The 17,629-nt window shown below is 39.0% G+C and overlaps 1 protein-coding gene across 1 annotated transcript in view; it reads right to left on the reverse strand.

The window, feature by feature from the left end:
• The window catches only part of LOC139762423 (insulin-like peptide receptor), a 109,155-nt gene that overhangs the window by 13,681 nt on the left and 77,845 nt on the right, over positions 1-17,629 (reverse strand). Inside the window, 4 exon segments of the mRNA XM_071687289.1 lie at positions 3,878-4,103; positions 6,000-6,150; positions 10,076-10,228; positions 12,916-13,067. Coding sequence (XP_071543390.1) covers positions 3,878-4,103; positions 6,000-6,150; positions 10,076-10,228; positions 12,916-13,067 — 682 coding nt within the window.

A 17,629-nucleotide genomic window follows, 5' to 3' on the forward strand; every position in this document is an offset into this window, starting at 1 on the left:
ACGCAGGAGACAGCGACAAAGTTTGGTAAAGTGTGTGAGTGGGTTGGGCCAATTCTTTTGTCTGTTTCCTTGTGCTACCTCGCAAACGCGGGAGACAGCGACAAAGTTTGGTAAAGTGTGTGAAAGAAGAAAGTTAAGAGTAAATGTGAAAAAGAGTAAGGTTATTAGGTACAGTAGGGTTGAGGGTCAAGTCAATTGGGAGGTAAGTTTGAATGGAGAAAAACTGGAGGAAGTAAAGTGTTTTAGATATCTGGGAGTGGATCTGGCAGTGGATGGAACCATGGAAGCGGAAGTGAATCATAGGGTGGGGGAGGGGGAGAAAATCCTGGGAGCCTTGAAGAATGTGTGGAAGTCGAGAACATTATCTCAGAAAGCAAAAATGGGTATGTTTGCAGGAATAGTGGTTCCAACAATGTTGTATGGTTGCGAGGCGTGGGCTATGGATAGAGTTGTGCGCAGGAGGATGGATGTGCTGGAAATGAGATGTTTGAGGACAATGTGTGGTGTGAGGTGGTTTGATCGAGTAAGTAATGTAAGGGTAAGAGAGATGTGTGGAAATAAAAAGAGCATGGTTGAGAGAGCAGAAGAGGGTGTTTTGAAATGGTTTGGGCACATGGAGAGAATGAGTGAGGAAAGATTGACCAAGAGGATATATGTGTCAGAGATGGAGGAAACGAGGAGAAGTGGGAGACCAAATTGGAGGTGGAAAGATGGAGTGAAAAAGATTTTGAGTGATCGGGGCCTGAACATGCAGGAGGGTGAAAGGTGGGCAAGGAATAGAGTGAATTGGATCGATGTGGTATACCGGGGTTGACGCGCTGTCAGTGGATTGAATCAGGGCATGTGAATCGTCTGGGGTAAACTATGGAAAGTTGTGTGGGGCCTGGATGTGGAAAGGGAGCTGTGGTTTCGGGCATTATTGCATGACAGCTAGAGACTGAGTGTGAACGAATGGGGCCTTTGTTGTCTTTTCCTAGCGCTACCTCGCACACATGAGGGGGGAGGGGGATGGTATTCCATGTGTGGCGAGGTGGCGATGGGAATGAATAAAGGCAGACAGTGTGAATTGTGTGCATGGGTATATATGTATGTGTCTGTGTGTGTGTATATATATGTGTACATCGAGATGTATAGGTATGTATATTTGCGTGTGTGGACGTGTATGTATATACATGTGTATGGGGGTGGGTTGGGCCATTTCTTCCGTCTGTTTCCTTGCGCTACCTCGCAAATGCGGGAGACAGCGACAAAGCAAAATAAAATAATAAATGATATGGAAAGATGACTTCTTGGAAGACTTGCTCTGTTGCTTAACCTTAAAAATACATACACTGGGATAAGAGATATACAGGGTGTTGTATGACTGTGTAGTTGGAAAATATAAACTGAAACTGGGCCAACTGCAAAGGAATTACAACTGATGGAGCAGCAAACATGACTGGTAAAAATCAGTGGGGTTGTGACTAAATAATCAGAGGCAGCTGGTAATGTCATTACTTGGAAAATTGCTTCTTCCACCATGAAGCGCTGGCTACCAAAGGTATCCCACACAGCCTAAGAGTTGCTCTGAACGAGGTGGTGAAAGTTATCAACATAATCAAAGGAAGTTCACTTAACAGTCAGTTGTTGGAAGTGTTGTGCCTGGAGATGGGAGCTGATCATTCACACCTGTTGTATCATACAGATGTTCAGTGCTTTCCTGTGGCAGAATTTTAATAAGGGCTTATGAGCTAAGGATGGAGCTTCACATTTTCCTTCTGGTAAAAAAAATCTAGGATGGCACTTGTTTTGCAATGATGAGCGGATCCTGAAACTTTCATATTTGGCAGACATTTTCACAATGCTAAATGAACTTAATCTGAAACTGCAAGGGAAAGAAAATGTATTCTGACACAGTGAGGAAGTAGAAACATTTAAGAAATCAATAATGCTGTGGCAAGCTAGGCTTGGAGTTCATTGCCCTGTTTACTACATGTTCCCAGCACATTTGCAGCATACTGAAGAAAACAGTATCGGTAAAGAAAATCTGAATATCTTAATTGCGATATGCAGCTACACCTTCATTCTTTGTCAGCGTGTTTTGAACAGTACTTTCCTCACGAAAAGTTACAAGACGAGAGCAAAGCACCAGGTAAAAGACCCTTATGCTTTTGAAAGACCAGAGGTTGTTGTAGGGCTAAACCTAACACCTGATCAAGAAAATGAGCTTCTTCATCTCACAAGTGATACATCATTAAGAATCAGGCACAAGTCATGATCATCTCTTACCATCATTCTGGACAAGCGATTCCAAGGAACATCCACATTCAAGTAAGGAAAGTATCTTGCTTTTGATAGCTTTTACAACTACATACTTATGTGAAGCTGGTTTTTCAACCCTGACAAAGCTAAAAAACAAAAAAAGAAACAGACTTATTCCTACAGCCAACAGGCTTGTGGTATTATCCTCCTGCAAGCTAGACTGGGCCAAGATAACTAGTAACAAGCAGGCACACAAGGTACACTGAACAGGTAACTGCATACTATTTTTCTCTGCTTTGTTGCAATCGACACAGTAGTTCTACATATTCTGTAATGATATTGTTATAGATAAAATTTACATCAGCACACTTTCAACATATGCAAATAATTTGAATCCATATATGTGTGTGTGTGGGCGTTTATGTATATACATGTGTATGTGGGTGGGTTGGGCTATTCTTTCATCTGTTTCCTTGTGCTACCTCGCTAACATGGGAGACAGCGACAAAGTACAAAAAAAAAATATGTATGTATGTGTATGTATGTATATGTATATGTGTGTGTATACATGAATGCATACATGTATGTATGTATGTATTAGTAAAAAGTTTTCATACTGGAGGGAGAAAGGTACAACAGATGTGTAATAGGGGTGTGAAGGTAATAAATAAAATCAAACTGGGTCATAATGAAAAGTTTGAAGAACACTGGTCTAGCAAGTGCCTCAGCCCATTCTTTCAGCATATGTGGAGAGATTTTATCAGAACCATGGGCTTTATGTGGATCAGGCTGTTTTAACAGCCTTTTTATACCATTTCTGTCAATTAATGAACATTCCAAAACTTCATCATCCTCCCAATGATGGTGCATTCTCGTCCACCCCAGTGAAAACACTTTTGAACTTATCATTCAGTTCCTCAAATATTTCTTCACCATCCCAAGAATTCTTCCTCCAAGTCCCTTAACTTGATTAGCTGCTCTTCCATCAAGAGTTTGTTTTTGATGAACTTACGTAGAAGTTTTGGATTGTCTTCTTTTTCCAGAATACTTTTTTCAACGTTTTTCTGCTCCCCTTCATTTCCTTACAGTACTCATTCCTTGCTTTCCTGTACCTTCCATATGTTGGCCAGCTGCAGTGTCTTTTATGTCTTTTCCATTGTACATCCCCAAGCTTCTCACATTATGATATTTCAACAAGTGAACATTCCAAAACTTCATCATCCTCCCAATGATGGTGCATTCTTGTCCACCCCAGTGAAAACACTTTTGAATTTATCATTCAGTTCCTCAAATATTTCTTCTCCATCCCCAAGAATTCTTCCTCCAAGTCCCTTAACTTGATTAGCTGCTCTTCCATCAAGAGTTTGTTTTTGATGAACTTATGTAGAAGTTTGAGAGAGAAATACTTAGAAGGTCAGAGCAAATGAAGAAATTTCCTTTAAACCTCAACAACAGAAAGGTGATGTGACCATATCTATATATGCAAAATACAGAAACTGTGTATGCATAAAAATACAATTTGTTGAGAGATATGATTAGTTCAGGTAATAAGCTAAGAGAAAATCCTTGAAGATTTAGACCCTAATACATTTCTTGAGGTAAGTGCATTTACTTTAAAACATGCTGGATTACTTACAGCATCAACTTTGCCTCCTGCAGAATGTCATCTCTAGCCTGATAATCAGTGACTTGCTTGACAGCAACAGGAATGAGCCCTGACCCTTGACGAAGCTGCCCTTTCATTACAATACCAAAATTCCCTTGGCCCAGTTGGCAGCTTTCTTCCAAAAGAAGGTCAGAGCAATCTAATATATGCTCACTGGAGATCATGGCATAGACATCAGGGGTCCATAGAGGTAGCCCTAGAAAGACAAAATCAAAAAAGAGCAAAAACTAATACACTCTTTAGTACTATACTGTCTCAAGAGACATCCCTGTTATACAAATTCACTACAAACCACCATGTACATCTGCAATTTGTTTGGTGATCACAAATATACAACATTTTTATGAAAAAAAGAATAAGTTGCCAGCTTTCTAAACGATTCAGAACATGTACACAGATTCCATGTTACAGGTGGATTCACAATATTTCATAACCCAAATAAAAGATTAACTTTCATTGCTTCTAACAATCCAAATTATACAAAAATACCCTATACACCAGCAGTTCATTTCACAAAATTCTGCCTTAAGATAACATAAATGATGATGGATTTGTAGTTAAAGGGAAAGAATAGGTATCTAAGTGGACAATATGTTGTTGAAAGTCTAGAAAACAAAGCTTACTAAAAGAGATAGAATCTTACCTGTTCTTCGCAGAGGAGCACATGATAATAAGCAGAAAAAGAGATGGCAAATGAAGGGGGGATTGGTACTCTTCATAAAAGATGGTCTTAAGTTTCAAGAAAGTGGAAAATGGCCCATTCAGAAAATATATAATGAGATGAGTAAATGTAAGGAAAAAAGTGCATAATGTTTGTTATATAAACCCTCAAAAAAAATTGCAACAATCCATAATATATATACAATTACAGAAATAAATGAACCATCATAGGAGTAAATGATTTAGAAAGAAAATCACTTTACAGATTTGGTAAAGTACTGGTAAAGGGGAATTTCAATTATAAATAATTTTAGAGATCCAAAACAAATTTACGATGATAAAAATGAAGGAACAATCAGAATGATACACAAAGCAGTAAAGCATGCACTTTTCAGAGCTAGTAAACTATTTCAATGGGAGGTGTAAATCAGAGACAGACTCTGCAAATCTAGATTTTCAAGGGTACAGGGTGTTGTGGAGCTAAGTTTTTAGAGCGTATACAGGAAAATTTCCAATACCAATATGTCATTGAGTACCCTAGGATGACAGGGACTGCTACACCATCAATGTTAAACCTTTCTCCACATATATGAGCATGAATATTGAGAATATTACATGGGATATATCAAGTGGAAAAAGTGATCATTTCATGCCTAAGTTTGACAATGTGGTAAATGAGGACTTTGAAAGAGCAGAAGCAAGACAAGGCATAAAAAGGAGATATAATTGTGGAAACTACTCAAACCTCTACAATATCTAAATGTTATATAGACTGGGAAATGTAGTTCAGTAACCATGAACCATGGTATTGTGGTAAGAGGTCCTGTGAAATTTAGAATTAGTAAGAACATGGGTACCTCTAACCTCAAATACATAGGGAGTGTTAAGAAAGAGGCAAGAATGGTTCATTAAAAAGGTCAAAAAGTAATGGAGCTTCAAGATGTGCAGTGGTGAGGATAAGGATAGTACTAGAACGAGCCAGCAGATGCAAATTCTAAGACAAAAAGAAATGAGTGCAGCAGGATAAGAAACAAAGAAACTTTGAAAAGAATAATGTCAACAAGGGAGGATTAAATCCAATACTTTTCCATGAATTCATCATGAGTAAATTGTCAGTTACAAAGATGATCATCAGGCTAAGGGATTAAAAGGGTAGAACTGTAAAGGTTGATGTGAAATTTTTTACAAACCTGATAACTAGTTGAGGATGATGTAAAAATTTGTGAGGAACTTCATAATGATTTAAAGACTGTTTTCACAGAGGAAGACACTACAGCTTCAGCACCAGCAACAGGGAATGGGAAAGAGGTTTTGAAAAGCTTTGACAAAGAATTTTCCTCTTGAGTAAGAAAACTGTGCTAAAGGCTTGAACTTTCCATCCCACAGATCAGGTCTCATTATTCCTATGTTCCATTGCATATATCCTACTCACCTGCTTCATGAGGATAGTGTGGATTGATAGTTTCCTCAAAACTTTCCTTTCGGCACACAATCTTGTAGGTAATAGCTGCTGCTCCAACTAGCAGGAGCAACAGCGAAATGCTCAGTACTGCCCACATTTTATGGGATGCTTTCTTCTTGCCCTGAGAACCAACAACCACATCCTTTAAAAAGTCCTTAGAACTATTAATTTTTGCAACAGCAGTTAGAGCTTTCAGTAGTATTTCAACATAAGTGAAGTTTACAAATAAGAAAAAATTATTCTCTACACTAGTAAGTATTTCATGTTAGTGCAAAGTGATTTAAAAACTTTAAGGCTATAATTTGCACACCCTCTCTTCTTTTTCGTACATGGAGGACACATTTGCAGCCCTCGGCCTCTATTTGTATATCATTTCTCTTAATTCAGGCTAAGCTGCCCTTTTCTGCATTCTCTCAATTAAACCTTTATGATTATAGAGATTTGGTAAGGCCAGAAATGCAAAGGGAATGAACTGTGAAGTGGTAATGTGGGTGAAACATAATATCTTGAGGCAGTTTGAGCAGGTGTAAAGAATGCAAGACAGGGAGTTTACAAAGACATTTGTATGATAGTAAAATTAAAGGGGTTGGTGTGAAAGGAAGACCATCTGTAACATGAGATAATAGAATGGAAGAGTACAAGAGGGAAAGAAATGGTAGAAGAATGCATGGAATGGTGTATACAGGGAAGGCATATAAGGACAAGGATAAGTGGCTGTGGCCACTCCCTTGATGGGAGTTCCCAGAAGGAACTGGGCATCAGATATGCAAAGATAACTTTTTCACTTGCAGTAACAATACTTGAGAAGCATGATCTAGTTTATCTCTAATATCTAAGTGAATAGCTTACCAATCATTTCTTTATCCCCAGACAGACCAGATGGGATATAAATACCACAAAACAGGCACCAAGTGAGTGCCATATCAAACTGCACTACATAGTGAAATCACTGTAAATAAGGGTTAGGAACCATTCACCACAAAATAATATGAAATCATTCTCAAAACATTATACAATGTATATGTTACAAATGGTACAAAAGAACTATTTAAGCAAATAACACGATATACAATTTATTTATCTATTTTGCTTTGTCGCTGTCTCCCACGTTAGCGAGGTAGCGCAAGGAAACAGACTAAAGAATGGCCCAACCCGCCCACATACACATGTATATACATACACGTCCACACATGCAAATATACATACCTATACATCTCAATGTACACATATATATACACACACGGACATATACATAAATACACATGTACATAATTCATACTGTCTGCCTTTATTTGTTCCCATCGCCACCCCACCACACATGGAATAACAACCCCCTCCCCCTCATGTGTGCGAGGTAGTGCTAGGAAAGACACCAAAGGCCCCATTCATTCACACTCAGTCTCTAGCTGTCATGTAATAATGCACCGAAACCACAGCTCCCTTTCCACATCCAGGCCCCACACACTTTCCATGGTTTACCCCAGACGCTTCACATGCCCTGGTTCAATCCACTGACAGCACGTCAACCCCGGTATACCACATCGTTCCAACTCACTCTATTCCTTGCACGCCTTTCACCCTCCTGCATGTTCAGGCCCCGATCTTTCTATCACTCCTACATTTTTGGGGGACGGACTATGATAAAGGTTAGACCATTTCATTTTTCTCTATATCATTTCTGAATATGTATATAATTATTAGTTCATGCATTAGGTAAGAACCTACTAAAGAAAACTGTATAGAAAAAACACATAAAATCTTATCCCTGGGGTAGGGGAGAAAGAATTCTGCCTCCGTATTCCCTGCAAGTCATAGAAAGTTAAGGCTTTAATATCACTTGTTCCTTGTTCTTTCATGACCTTATTTCATAACATTAGTAGTTTTTACTTCAACATTTTGCTACCTAATATGTTTATTGGGGTTTAGGACACTGATCTGGTGAGAGCACTAAGGTTTAAAAATAAATGAGTTTTCTTTGACTGGCAACGAATCCTTTCTCCCTTTTATATCAAACATTATTCTATATTTTGCCAATTCATATGGACAAAACTTGGGCAATTTGGATGGCATACATTGTGTTACTCTCCTGTATTTCAACTACTTTCAGCCAATTTTGGCACATTTCAGGTATTAGTCTTACCAACAGATTGAGATGGACTGTCATTGTTGAATTAATTGGATGGGAGAAAACTTCTCTAACTTAATTCATTTTTCAGCTTGAGGGTGCAAATACTATTATCATTAACCCCATTAAACAGCCGCTGAAAAGCCAGACCCAGATGAATTCATCAAGTCTCCTAACTTTTCCTGCAAGTCACAGCTCTTCTTTACCTTCTTGGCAGGTTCACTTGAAGTTGGGCATAGTGGTGACTAGTAAATGTGGGAACAAGTGTAGAATTATACAAGTGGCAAACACTATAACCTTACTCAGCATAGGCCAGCAGAGAACTGATGCAGCAGTCAGGTGGCATGGGCACCACAAAGCCACTGAGCTTGTTTTATCACAGTGGCTCATTATATAACAAAGAGATGGAAGTAATCTAGGCACTTGTGCTATATCAAAAGCATTGTATCCAGAGATGCTATATCCCAATAATCCATGCTTGTAATTCTAATATTTGCCAGAAGACAGTTTGCCTCTCACAATTTTCCAGATGAGTTATGGAAGCAGGTTAAGCACAATGTTGACCCTTAACCCTAGGTCTCTTTCACACAGATTCCTGTTGTTCATTTTCCATTAGGCTATGATTGCAAAAGGGTCTTCTTTCAGCGAGTCCTATGTTCATTACTTTGCACTCAGACAATTTCATCAACCATCTATCTGACCAACTTTAGAGTATGTCCAGGTCCCCCATCAGCTGAAACTGTAAGAAGACTCCCATAACTTCCAGTGGAGAAGGATACAGCCATATACAAAACTACAGTAGACTTCCATAACTTCCAGTGGAGAAGATACAGCCATATACAAAATATAGCTTTTATGTCGAAAACAATTATGTCCAAGAAATGGAGTGAGCCAGCTTAGGTCAATGTGGCTTATCATCTGCATTGCAAGAGGCCTAGATTGTAACTGCTTACAATGGCTTGGCTACCAGTCACAGGAACACTGGAATGTACCTTGATCACTGCCACCAAAATGTGAGTCAACTCTTGTAACTTTCAGCAGAGAAGGATACTCACATAAAAGGTAAGGAACACTAACCACTACACTGTGGGAATCACACTCCAGATGTCATAAAAATGCACCAAAGCCTGAGCCCTTATCCACAAACAGGATCCATATGCCCCAGTTCATTCAACTGATAGAATGTAACCCCCTGTATACCACAGTGCTCCAATTCTCTCTATCCTTTGTGGATGTGTCAAAGTCAGCCAATTTCCCTGCACACTTGCAGATCACTTCCTCTACACATACTAGTAAAGTGACTTGCTAGTCAGCTGAAGTAGGACTCTGATTTGGCAAACAAAATCATCTGTATGCAAGAATGTTAGTAGCTTCAGTGATTTGAAAATCCTTTTCAGATCAGATTATGACTATAGTAGATATCAAATCAAGAACATATATCTACTTCATTATGCCACAAGCTATTCACATTATCTATACAATACTGTCATACCTCTCAAAGATTTTTTAAGGTTCAACACCATATAAGAGCATCACAACTACAAGGGGAAGCTCATTACTTTGCTTAAATTTTTTTCTATCAATCATCAATTCTACTACAATCTACTACGGCCATGTCTGTGAGAAGGAAGGCTGTTTGTCATGAATTATCAAAGAAAAAAAAAAAGCAACTTAACAGTTACACTTTCATCTGCAGCCTAATGTATGACCATTCAAAGCATGCATGCAAGGTAAATACAAGTATAAACTAAACTTGGAAATATTTTTCATTATGAATACTGCTTCTGATTCATTAAAGACTGTAATAACTTCAGATAAATGCATCACTTGTGTTTGAAAAAAGTTTTTACTGGTGTACTTATTAGATTACATGTACAATAATAACCTCCTGCAGGAATGTGGGGCACATAACTGGGCTCACCTTAACAACAAAAGATACCTCAGATGACTTATCTTCTAGAGTGCCTCCATTATATGCACTAACACTCAGCAAATATCTTCCAGGATCCATTGCTGTTACATTTAGATCATATGTAGAGTTGTTTTCTTCAAATATTTGTGATGTCACACACTTCTGTTTGAAAAAATGCTTCTATGAGAATATAATAATCTTGTTAGACATGTAAGTAAAAAAAAAAGTAAGTAGAATCAAAGATTTCAAAATGGAAGAGAGAGAGAATGACTACTTACAAAGAGATTTTGCCAAATGGCAGGGTTAGTGCACAACACACACTACTTGTTTTTTTTTAATGTATAACACCATTCCTCTATGCTGCCACCTGCATTACATAATCGTCTATTATGGGTTCATCTGAGACTGATTCTAACCATACTAAGCTTTCTTTAAAAGTTTACATACTTGTTCCACGTATGTTTCTTATTTCTCCTCTTAGTATACTTCATAGTCACTCTGTGACTCACTTCAGCTTCCATGATTCCATTCACTGCCAATTCCACTCCCAGATATCTAAAACGCTTCAGCTTCCACGGTTCCATTCACTGCCAATTCCACTCCCAGATATCTAAAACACTTCGTTTCCTCCAATTTTTTTTCTCCATTCAAACTTACATCCCAACTAACTTATCCCTCAACCCTGCTGAACCTAATAACCTTGCTCTTATTCACATTTCCTTTCAACTTTCTCCTTTTACACACTTTTCCAAACTCAGTCACCAACTTCTAGAGTTTCTCAATCGAATCAACCACCAGTACTGTATCACTGGCAAACAACAACTGACTTACTTACCATGCCCTCTCATCCCCAACAGACTGCATATTTGCTCCTCTTTCAAAACTTATGCATTTATCTCCCAAACCTACCAATCCATAAACAAATTAAACAACCATGGTGACATCACACATCCCTGCCATAGACCGACCTTCACTGGGAACCAGGCACCCTCCTCTCTTCCTACTCGTAAATATCCCTTACACCCTTGATAAAAACTTCTCTGCATCTAGCAGCTTACCTCCCACACCATACATCCTTGAAGCCTTCCACAGAGCATCCCTATCAACCCTATCATATGCATCTCCAGATCCATAAATGCTACATACAAAGCCATCTGTTTTTCTAAGTATTTCTCTCATACATTCGTCAAAGTAAACACATGATCCACACATCCTCTACTACTTCTAAAACCACACTGCTCCTTCCCAATCTCCTGCTGTGTACATACCTTCACTCTCTCAATTAATACCCTCCCATACAATTTTCTGGGTATACTCAAAAAACCTATGCCTCGGTAATTTGAACACTCACCTTTATCCCCTATATTACATTATACATGAGGCTAAAATCATAACTTGTGAGACTTGGGAGAGTGCATCATCATCAGACATAGTTCCATTTGCAACTACTTTGAACTTGCACCTAAAAAATCTTTTGATCTTTGTCTTACTTTTTATGTTTAGCTACTTTCTCTAGTAAAATTCTGTGGGTTACTTTATTAAGTGCCTTTGCAAAGTTGAGAAAAACTGAATAAATTTTCTTTCCTTGCACTGACTTTGTCACATACATCATTGTAATTGACTAATTATCAACTATGCACACTTTTTTCCTGATAGAAATCCACTGTTTGCTTGTGTATTTGCTCTTTATCAGATGTTATATGTGTTCTTTTACCATTCTTTCATACTTTTATTATGTGTGAAGTCAAGCTAACTGTTCTATACTGTTTAGATATCAACTGGTTTTAAATGTGCCATTTTGTGAATGTCTGAAATTTTGCTTTTGTCCAGAATTTACCACATCAGTAACATCACTGGTTCTACAACAGATATTTCTGTGTTCTTGAGAAAGGTGGCTAGGAATCTACATGGTTCCAGAGATGAATTTCTTCAGAGCAGATCATTTGCTCTGATTAGATCATCTGATATCTCAGTATCTTTGAGTGCGTTTTCATCATATTGCATACATTTTATCTGCTCCTCTCCCAAGACATTTGCAATCATCTACCTCTTCACCCCAATTATAATAGGTTAAAAAGCCATGGTGATATCATACACCCTTGCCGCAGACACACCAACACATGGAACCATTCACCTTCCTCTCTACCTACTTAGACACACACCTTACTCTCCTACAAAAACTTCTCGCAGCTTCTAATATTTTTCCTCTCACAACATACATCTGTAGCACCTTCCACAAAGCATCTCTATCAACCCTACTGTATGCTTGTTCCAGATCCATACCTGGAACACAAAACCTCCTGTTTCCCTAAATATTTCTCACACATTCTTCAAAGCAAACACCTGATCTACACATCCTCTGCCATTACTGAAACTAGATTTCTTCCATAATCTGATGCTCTGTACACCACCCTCTCAATCACCAGTCTTACTTTCACTCAACAAACTCATACCTCTGTAATTTGATACGATTGTCCCCTTTGCTTTAAACAATGGCAAGATACAGGCATTCTTCATGCATACATTGAAAATCCTTACTAAATAATCAACAACTCAGTCACCCCCTTTCTTAATATCTAAACGGTAACACCATCAACTCCAGCCATCTTGCCACTTTTCATCTAATACAAGGCTTTCACCAATTCTCCTTTTCATTAAACCACTTGCTATGACTTTGTTTACCTACCTGAACGAAACATCCTACAGCTGCCATCCATATCAGACAAAATAAGAAAAATCACCATTTCTTCAACCCAAGTAAGTAAGCATATAAGTACACATTAACAAAAAAGTAAACAGCATTTTTCCCTACTTACTGGATAATTGTTTAAATGTGGCTAGATACTAACCTCATAAGATGACCGATCTGTGCTGTCTGGACGAACAGACAGTCTGTAAGCGACTATCTCACCATTAGGTTCTGCAGGGGGTGACCACTTAATTGTTAATATCTCCAACTTAATGTCACTCACTCTTAAATCACTCACTAGATCTGCTCCATCTGAAATTTTTTTTAATATGATGTAACTGTTTCTTATAAAAAAATCTGGTCTTTAGTCTATATGAGAAAACTTGCCAATCTAATAATGTCTACTTCTGATCAAGGGTCTACTTTGTGTGTGATTGTGAATGTGATTACTACTTGTGATTGAGATTTGCATGTTACAGAAGTTTTACACTCATGCTATCCCATTTTTTGTTTGAATAATTGCATATTTGCTCATGATCATGGAAATTCTTTCGAGGATTATATAATAACCACTATGCACTTCTTCCCTTCAGTTATTCTTCCAATTATGTATTGTATATATAGGCCACCCTTCAGTATCATTATCTAAATGCAAGTCTAACTTTTATAATGAAGGCCAATCCTCCCCCATCTTAGTCTTCTCTTTCCCTCCTTCCTATCATGTTCCCTTCTGGACAGAAAAGGCGAGATTTTATTTCTTTAGCAAGCTTCTTTCCATGACTCAAACAATATTAGAATCACATTCCTTTAAACAATCCTTAAAGTCAAGCTCTTTACCATCAACTATTAATTCATCTTCATTTGGAAAAATTACTTTCAGTCTGACATGACCATCTAACACTCCTGCCCTCTCTGCAGTGCTAGCAGGGCTAATCTTTTCTCATACCTCATTTGACAACTTCAATTTTTCTCTTCTCACAATTCTCTGCTTTTATCCCTCTCTTCCTTAATAAAATTTGATGAATATTCCACGGAACTCCACATGGCTTTTAATTTTCTATGTTTCCCTTAACACTTTCTTAAGTCTCTGCTATAGCCTCCAGTAATCTTTCTAAAAAAAATTTTCTTCTTTCCCTTGCCGCCTTTTCCTGTCCTTGTACCTTCCTATCAACCTCCTCTTGCTCTCTCCTGTACACATCCCAATTTACATATTTATCATACATAATTACAAAGAATGGCCCATCAGCTCATATACACGTATATATTTATTTTATCTTATTTATTTTGCTTTGTCGCTGTCTCCCGCATTTGCGAGGTAGCGCAAGGAAACAGACGAAAGAAATGGCCCAACCCACCCCCATACACAATGTATATACATACACGTCCACACACGCAAATTTACATACCTATACATCTCAATGTACACATATATATACACACACAGACATATACATATATACACATGTACATAATTCATACTGTCTGCCTTTATTTATTCCCATCGCCACCCCGCCACACATGGAATACCATCCCCCTCCCCCCTCATATGTGCGAGGTAGCGCTAGGAAAAGACAACAAAGGCCCCATTCGTTCACACTCAGTCTCTAGGTGTCATGAAATAATCCAGGCCCCACACATCCAGGCCCCACACAACTTTCCATGGTTTACCCCAGACGCTTCACATGCCCTGATTCAATCCACTGACAGCAAGTCGACCCTGGTATACCACATCGATCCAATTCACTCTATTCCTTGCCCACCTTTCACCCTCCTGCATGTTCAGGCCCCGATCACTCAAAATCTTTTTCACTCCATCTTTCCACCTCCAATTTGGTCTCCCACTTCTCCTCGTTCCCTCCACCTCCGACACATATATCCTCTTCGTCAATCTTTCCCACTCATTCTCTCCATGTGCCCAAACCATTTCAAAACACCCTCTTCTGCTCTCTCAACCACGCTCTTTTTATTTCCACACATCTCTCTTACCCTTACGTTACTTACTCGATCAAACCACCTCACACCACACATTGTCCTCAAACATCTCATTTCCAGCACATCCATCCTCCTGCGCACAACTCTATCCATAGTCCACGCCTCGCAACCATACAACATTGTTGGAACCACTATTCCTTCAAACATACCCATTTTTGCTTTCCGAGATAATGTTCTCGACTTCCACACATTCTTCAAGGCTCCCAGGATTTTCGCCCCCTCCCCCATCCTATGATCCACTTCCGCTTCCATGGTTCCATCCGCTGCCAGATCCACTCCCAGATATCTAAAACACTTTACTTCCTCCAGTTTTTCTCCATTCAAATTTACCTCCCAATTGACTTGACCCTCAACCCTACTGTACCTAATAACCTTGCTCTTATTCACATTTACTCTTATTTTTCTTCTTTCACACACTTTACCAAACTCAGTCACCAACTTCTGCAGTTTCTCACATGAATCAGCCACCAGCGCTGTATCATCAGCGAGCAACAACTGACTCACTTCCCAAGCTCTCTCATCCCCAACAGACTTCATACTTGCCCGTCTTTCCAAAACTCTTGCATTCACCTCTCTAACAACCCCATCCATAAACAAATTAAACAACCATATCTTTTTTCATACATATTTGCCTTGTCCCACGTTAGCAAGGTAGCATTAAGAACAGAGGAGTAGGCCTTTGAGGGAATATCTTCACTTGGCCCATCTCTCCGTTCCTTCTTTTGGAAAATTATAAATGGGAGGGGAGGATTTCCAGCCCCCTGCTCCCTCCCATTTCAGTCGCCTTCTATGACATGCAGGGAATACATGGGAAGTATTCTTTCTCCCCTATCCCCAGGAGAAAAACTGGAGGAAGTGAAGAGTTTTAGATATCTGGGAGTGGATTTAGCAACAGATGGAACCATGGAAGGGGGTGAAGGTTCTGGAAGCGTTGAAGAATGTGTGAATGGTGAGAATGTTATCTTGGAGAGCAAAAATGGGTATGTTTGAAGGAACAGTGGTTCCAACAATGTTATATGGTTACGAGGCATGGGCTATAGAAAGGGTTGTGCGGAGGAGGGTGGATGTGCTGGAAACGAGATGTTTGAGGACAATATGTGGTGTGAGGTGGTTTGATCAAGTAATGAAAGGGTGAGAGAGATGCGTGGTAATAAAAAGAGTGTGGTTGAGAGAGCAGAAGAGGGTTTATTGAAATGGTTTGGTCACATGGAGAGAATGAGTGAGGAAAGATTGACAAAGAGGATATATGTGTCAGAGGTGGAGGGAATGAGGAGAAGTGGGAGACCAAATTGGAGGTGGAAGGATGGAGTGAAAAAGATTATGAGTGATCGGGGCCTGAACATACAGGAGGGTGAAAGGCGTACAAGGATTAGAGAGAATTGGAACGATGTGGCATACCAGGGTTTATGTGCTGTCAATGGATTTTGAACCAGGGCATGTGAAGTGTCTGGGGTAAACCACGGAAAGTTTTGTGGGGCCTGGATGTGGAAAGGGAGCTGTGGTTTTGGTGCATTACACATGACAACTAGAGACCGAGTGTGAACAAATGTGGCCTTTGTTGTCTTTTCCTAGCGCTACCTTGCATGCGCGTGGGGGGAGGGGGTGCCATTTCATGTGTGGTGGGGTGGCAACGGGAATGGATGAAGGCAGCAAGTATGAATATGTACATGTGTATATATGTATATGTTTGTGTATGTATATGTGTGTATGCATTGAAATGTATAGGTATGTATATGTGCATGAGTGGGCGTTTATGTATATACATGTATATGTAGGTGGGTTGGGCCATTCTTTCGTCTGTTTCCTTGCGCTACGTCACCATTGTAGGAGACAGCAACAAAATATGATAAATATAAATATCTTTTTTTTTTTTTTTTTTTTTTGCTTTGTTGCTGTCTCCTGCGTTTGCGAGGAAACAGACGAAAGAAATGGCCCAACCCACCCCCATACACATGTATATACATACACGTCCACACACGCAAATTTACATACCTATACATCTCAATGTACACATATATATACACACACAGACACATACATACATACATACCCATGCACACAATTCACACTGTCTGCCTTTATTCATTCCCATCGCCACCTCGCAACACAATCTATGTTACCAAAAAAACTGCTAAAGTTTATATATTTTTCACAGTTACACCTCTTTAGGCATTATCTTACCTCTGCTCTTCTGATATATTCATTTACAACAATCAAACTTGACAGGTATATGATTAATTTTTCCATTGTGTGGATAATAAACAATTCTCAATATCCATGCCAATATATGCAAGGGACTGCTCCACCCTCTTGTCTCATTTCGCACATCAATGTTTTTGCCTTCTCAATATATTCTTTATTTTTTCCCCCTCTCTTCCTATGATCTATCTCATTTGATGCATACCTCATTAAGAAACATGTTTTTAAGTTTCTGAGCTTGCCTAAGCTCCTCCTGGCTACATCTTGATCATAACCACTAATTCCTCTTTCATTTTTCAATGAAATTATGCCTGGCACTTCCATAGCCTCCAGTGTTCTTTTAATGATCATTCAAACTTTCTTGTTCCATTTTTCTTAATCTAGTGTATGATCTCCCTAACACACAAATCTATCAAACTCCTGCCTTATCAATCTTTCTAATTTTGATGCCATCCACTTCTGACCTAGATCCTTCAATTCTGAATTAACCTGCGTTCTTAACTTTCTCTAAAATCTCTATCTTAGCAACAGACACTAGTCATGTGTGCTCTGTACTTTCCTAAATCTTTCATCAATCAGACAATAAACTTCCTTTATTGCTCCATCTCTACAGTGAATATTGTTGTCTTTACAACTTCACCTCTGTGTGAACCCAAGTCTATGTTCCCTCATATCAATTGCCA

Source organism: Panulirus ornatus, chromosome 43 (genome assembly GCF_036320965.1).
Source record: "Panulirus ornatus isolate Po-2019 chromosome 43, ASM3632096v1, whole genome shotgun sequence".
NCBI lineage: Eukaryota > Metazoa > Arthropoda > Malacostraca > Decapoda > Palinuridae > Panulirus > Panulirus ornatus.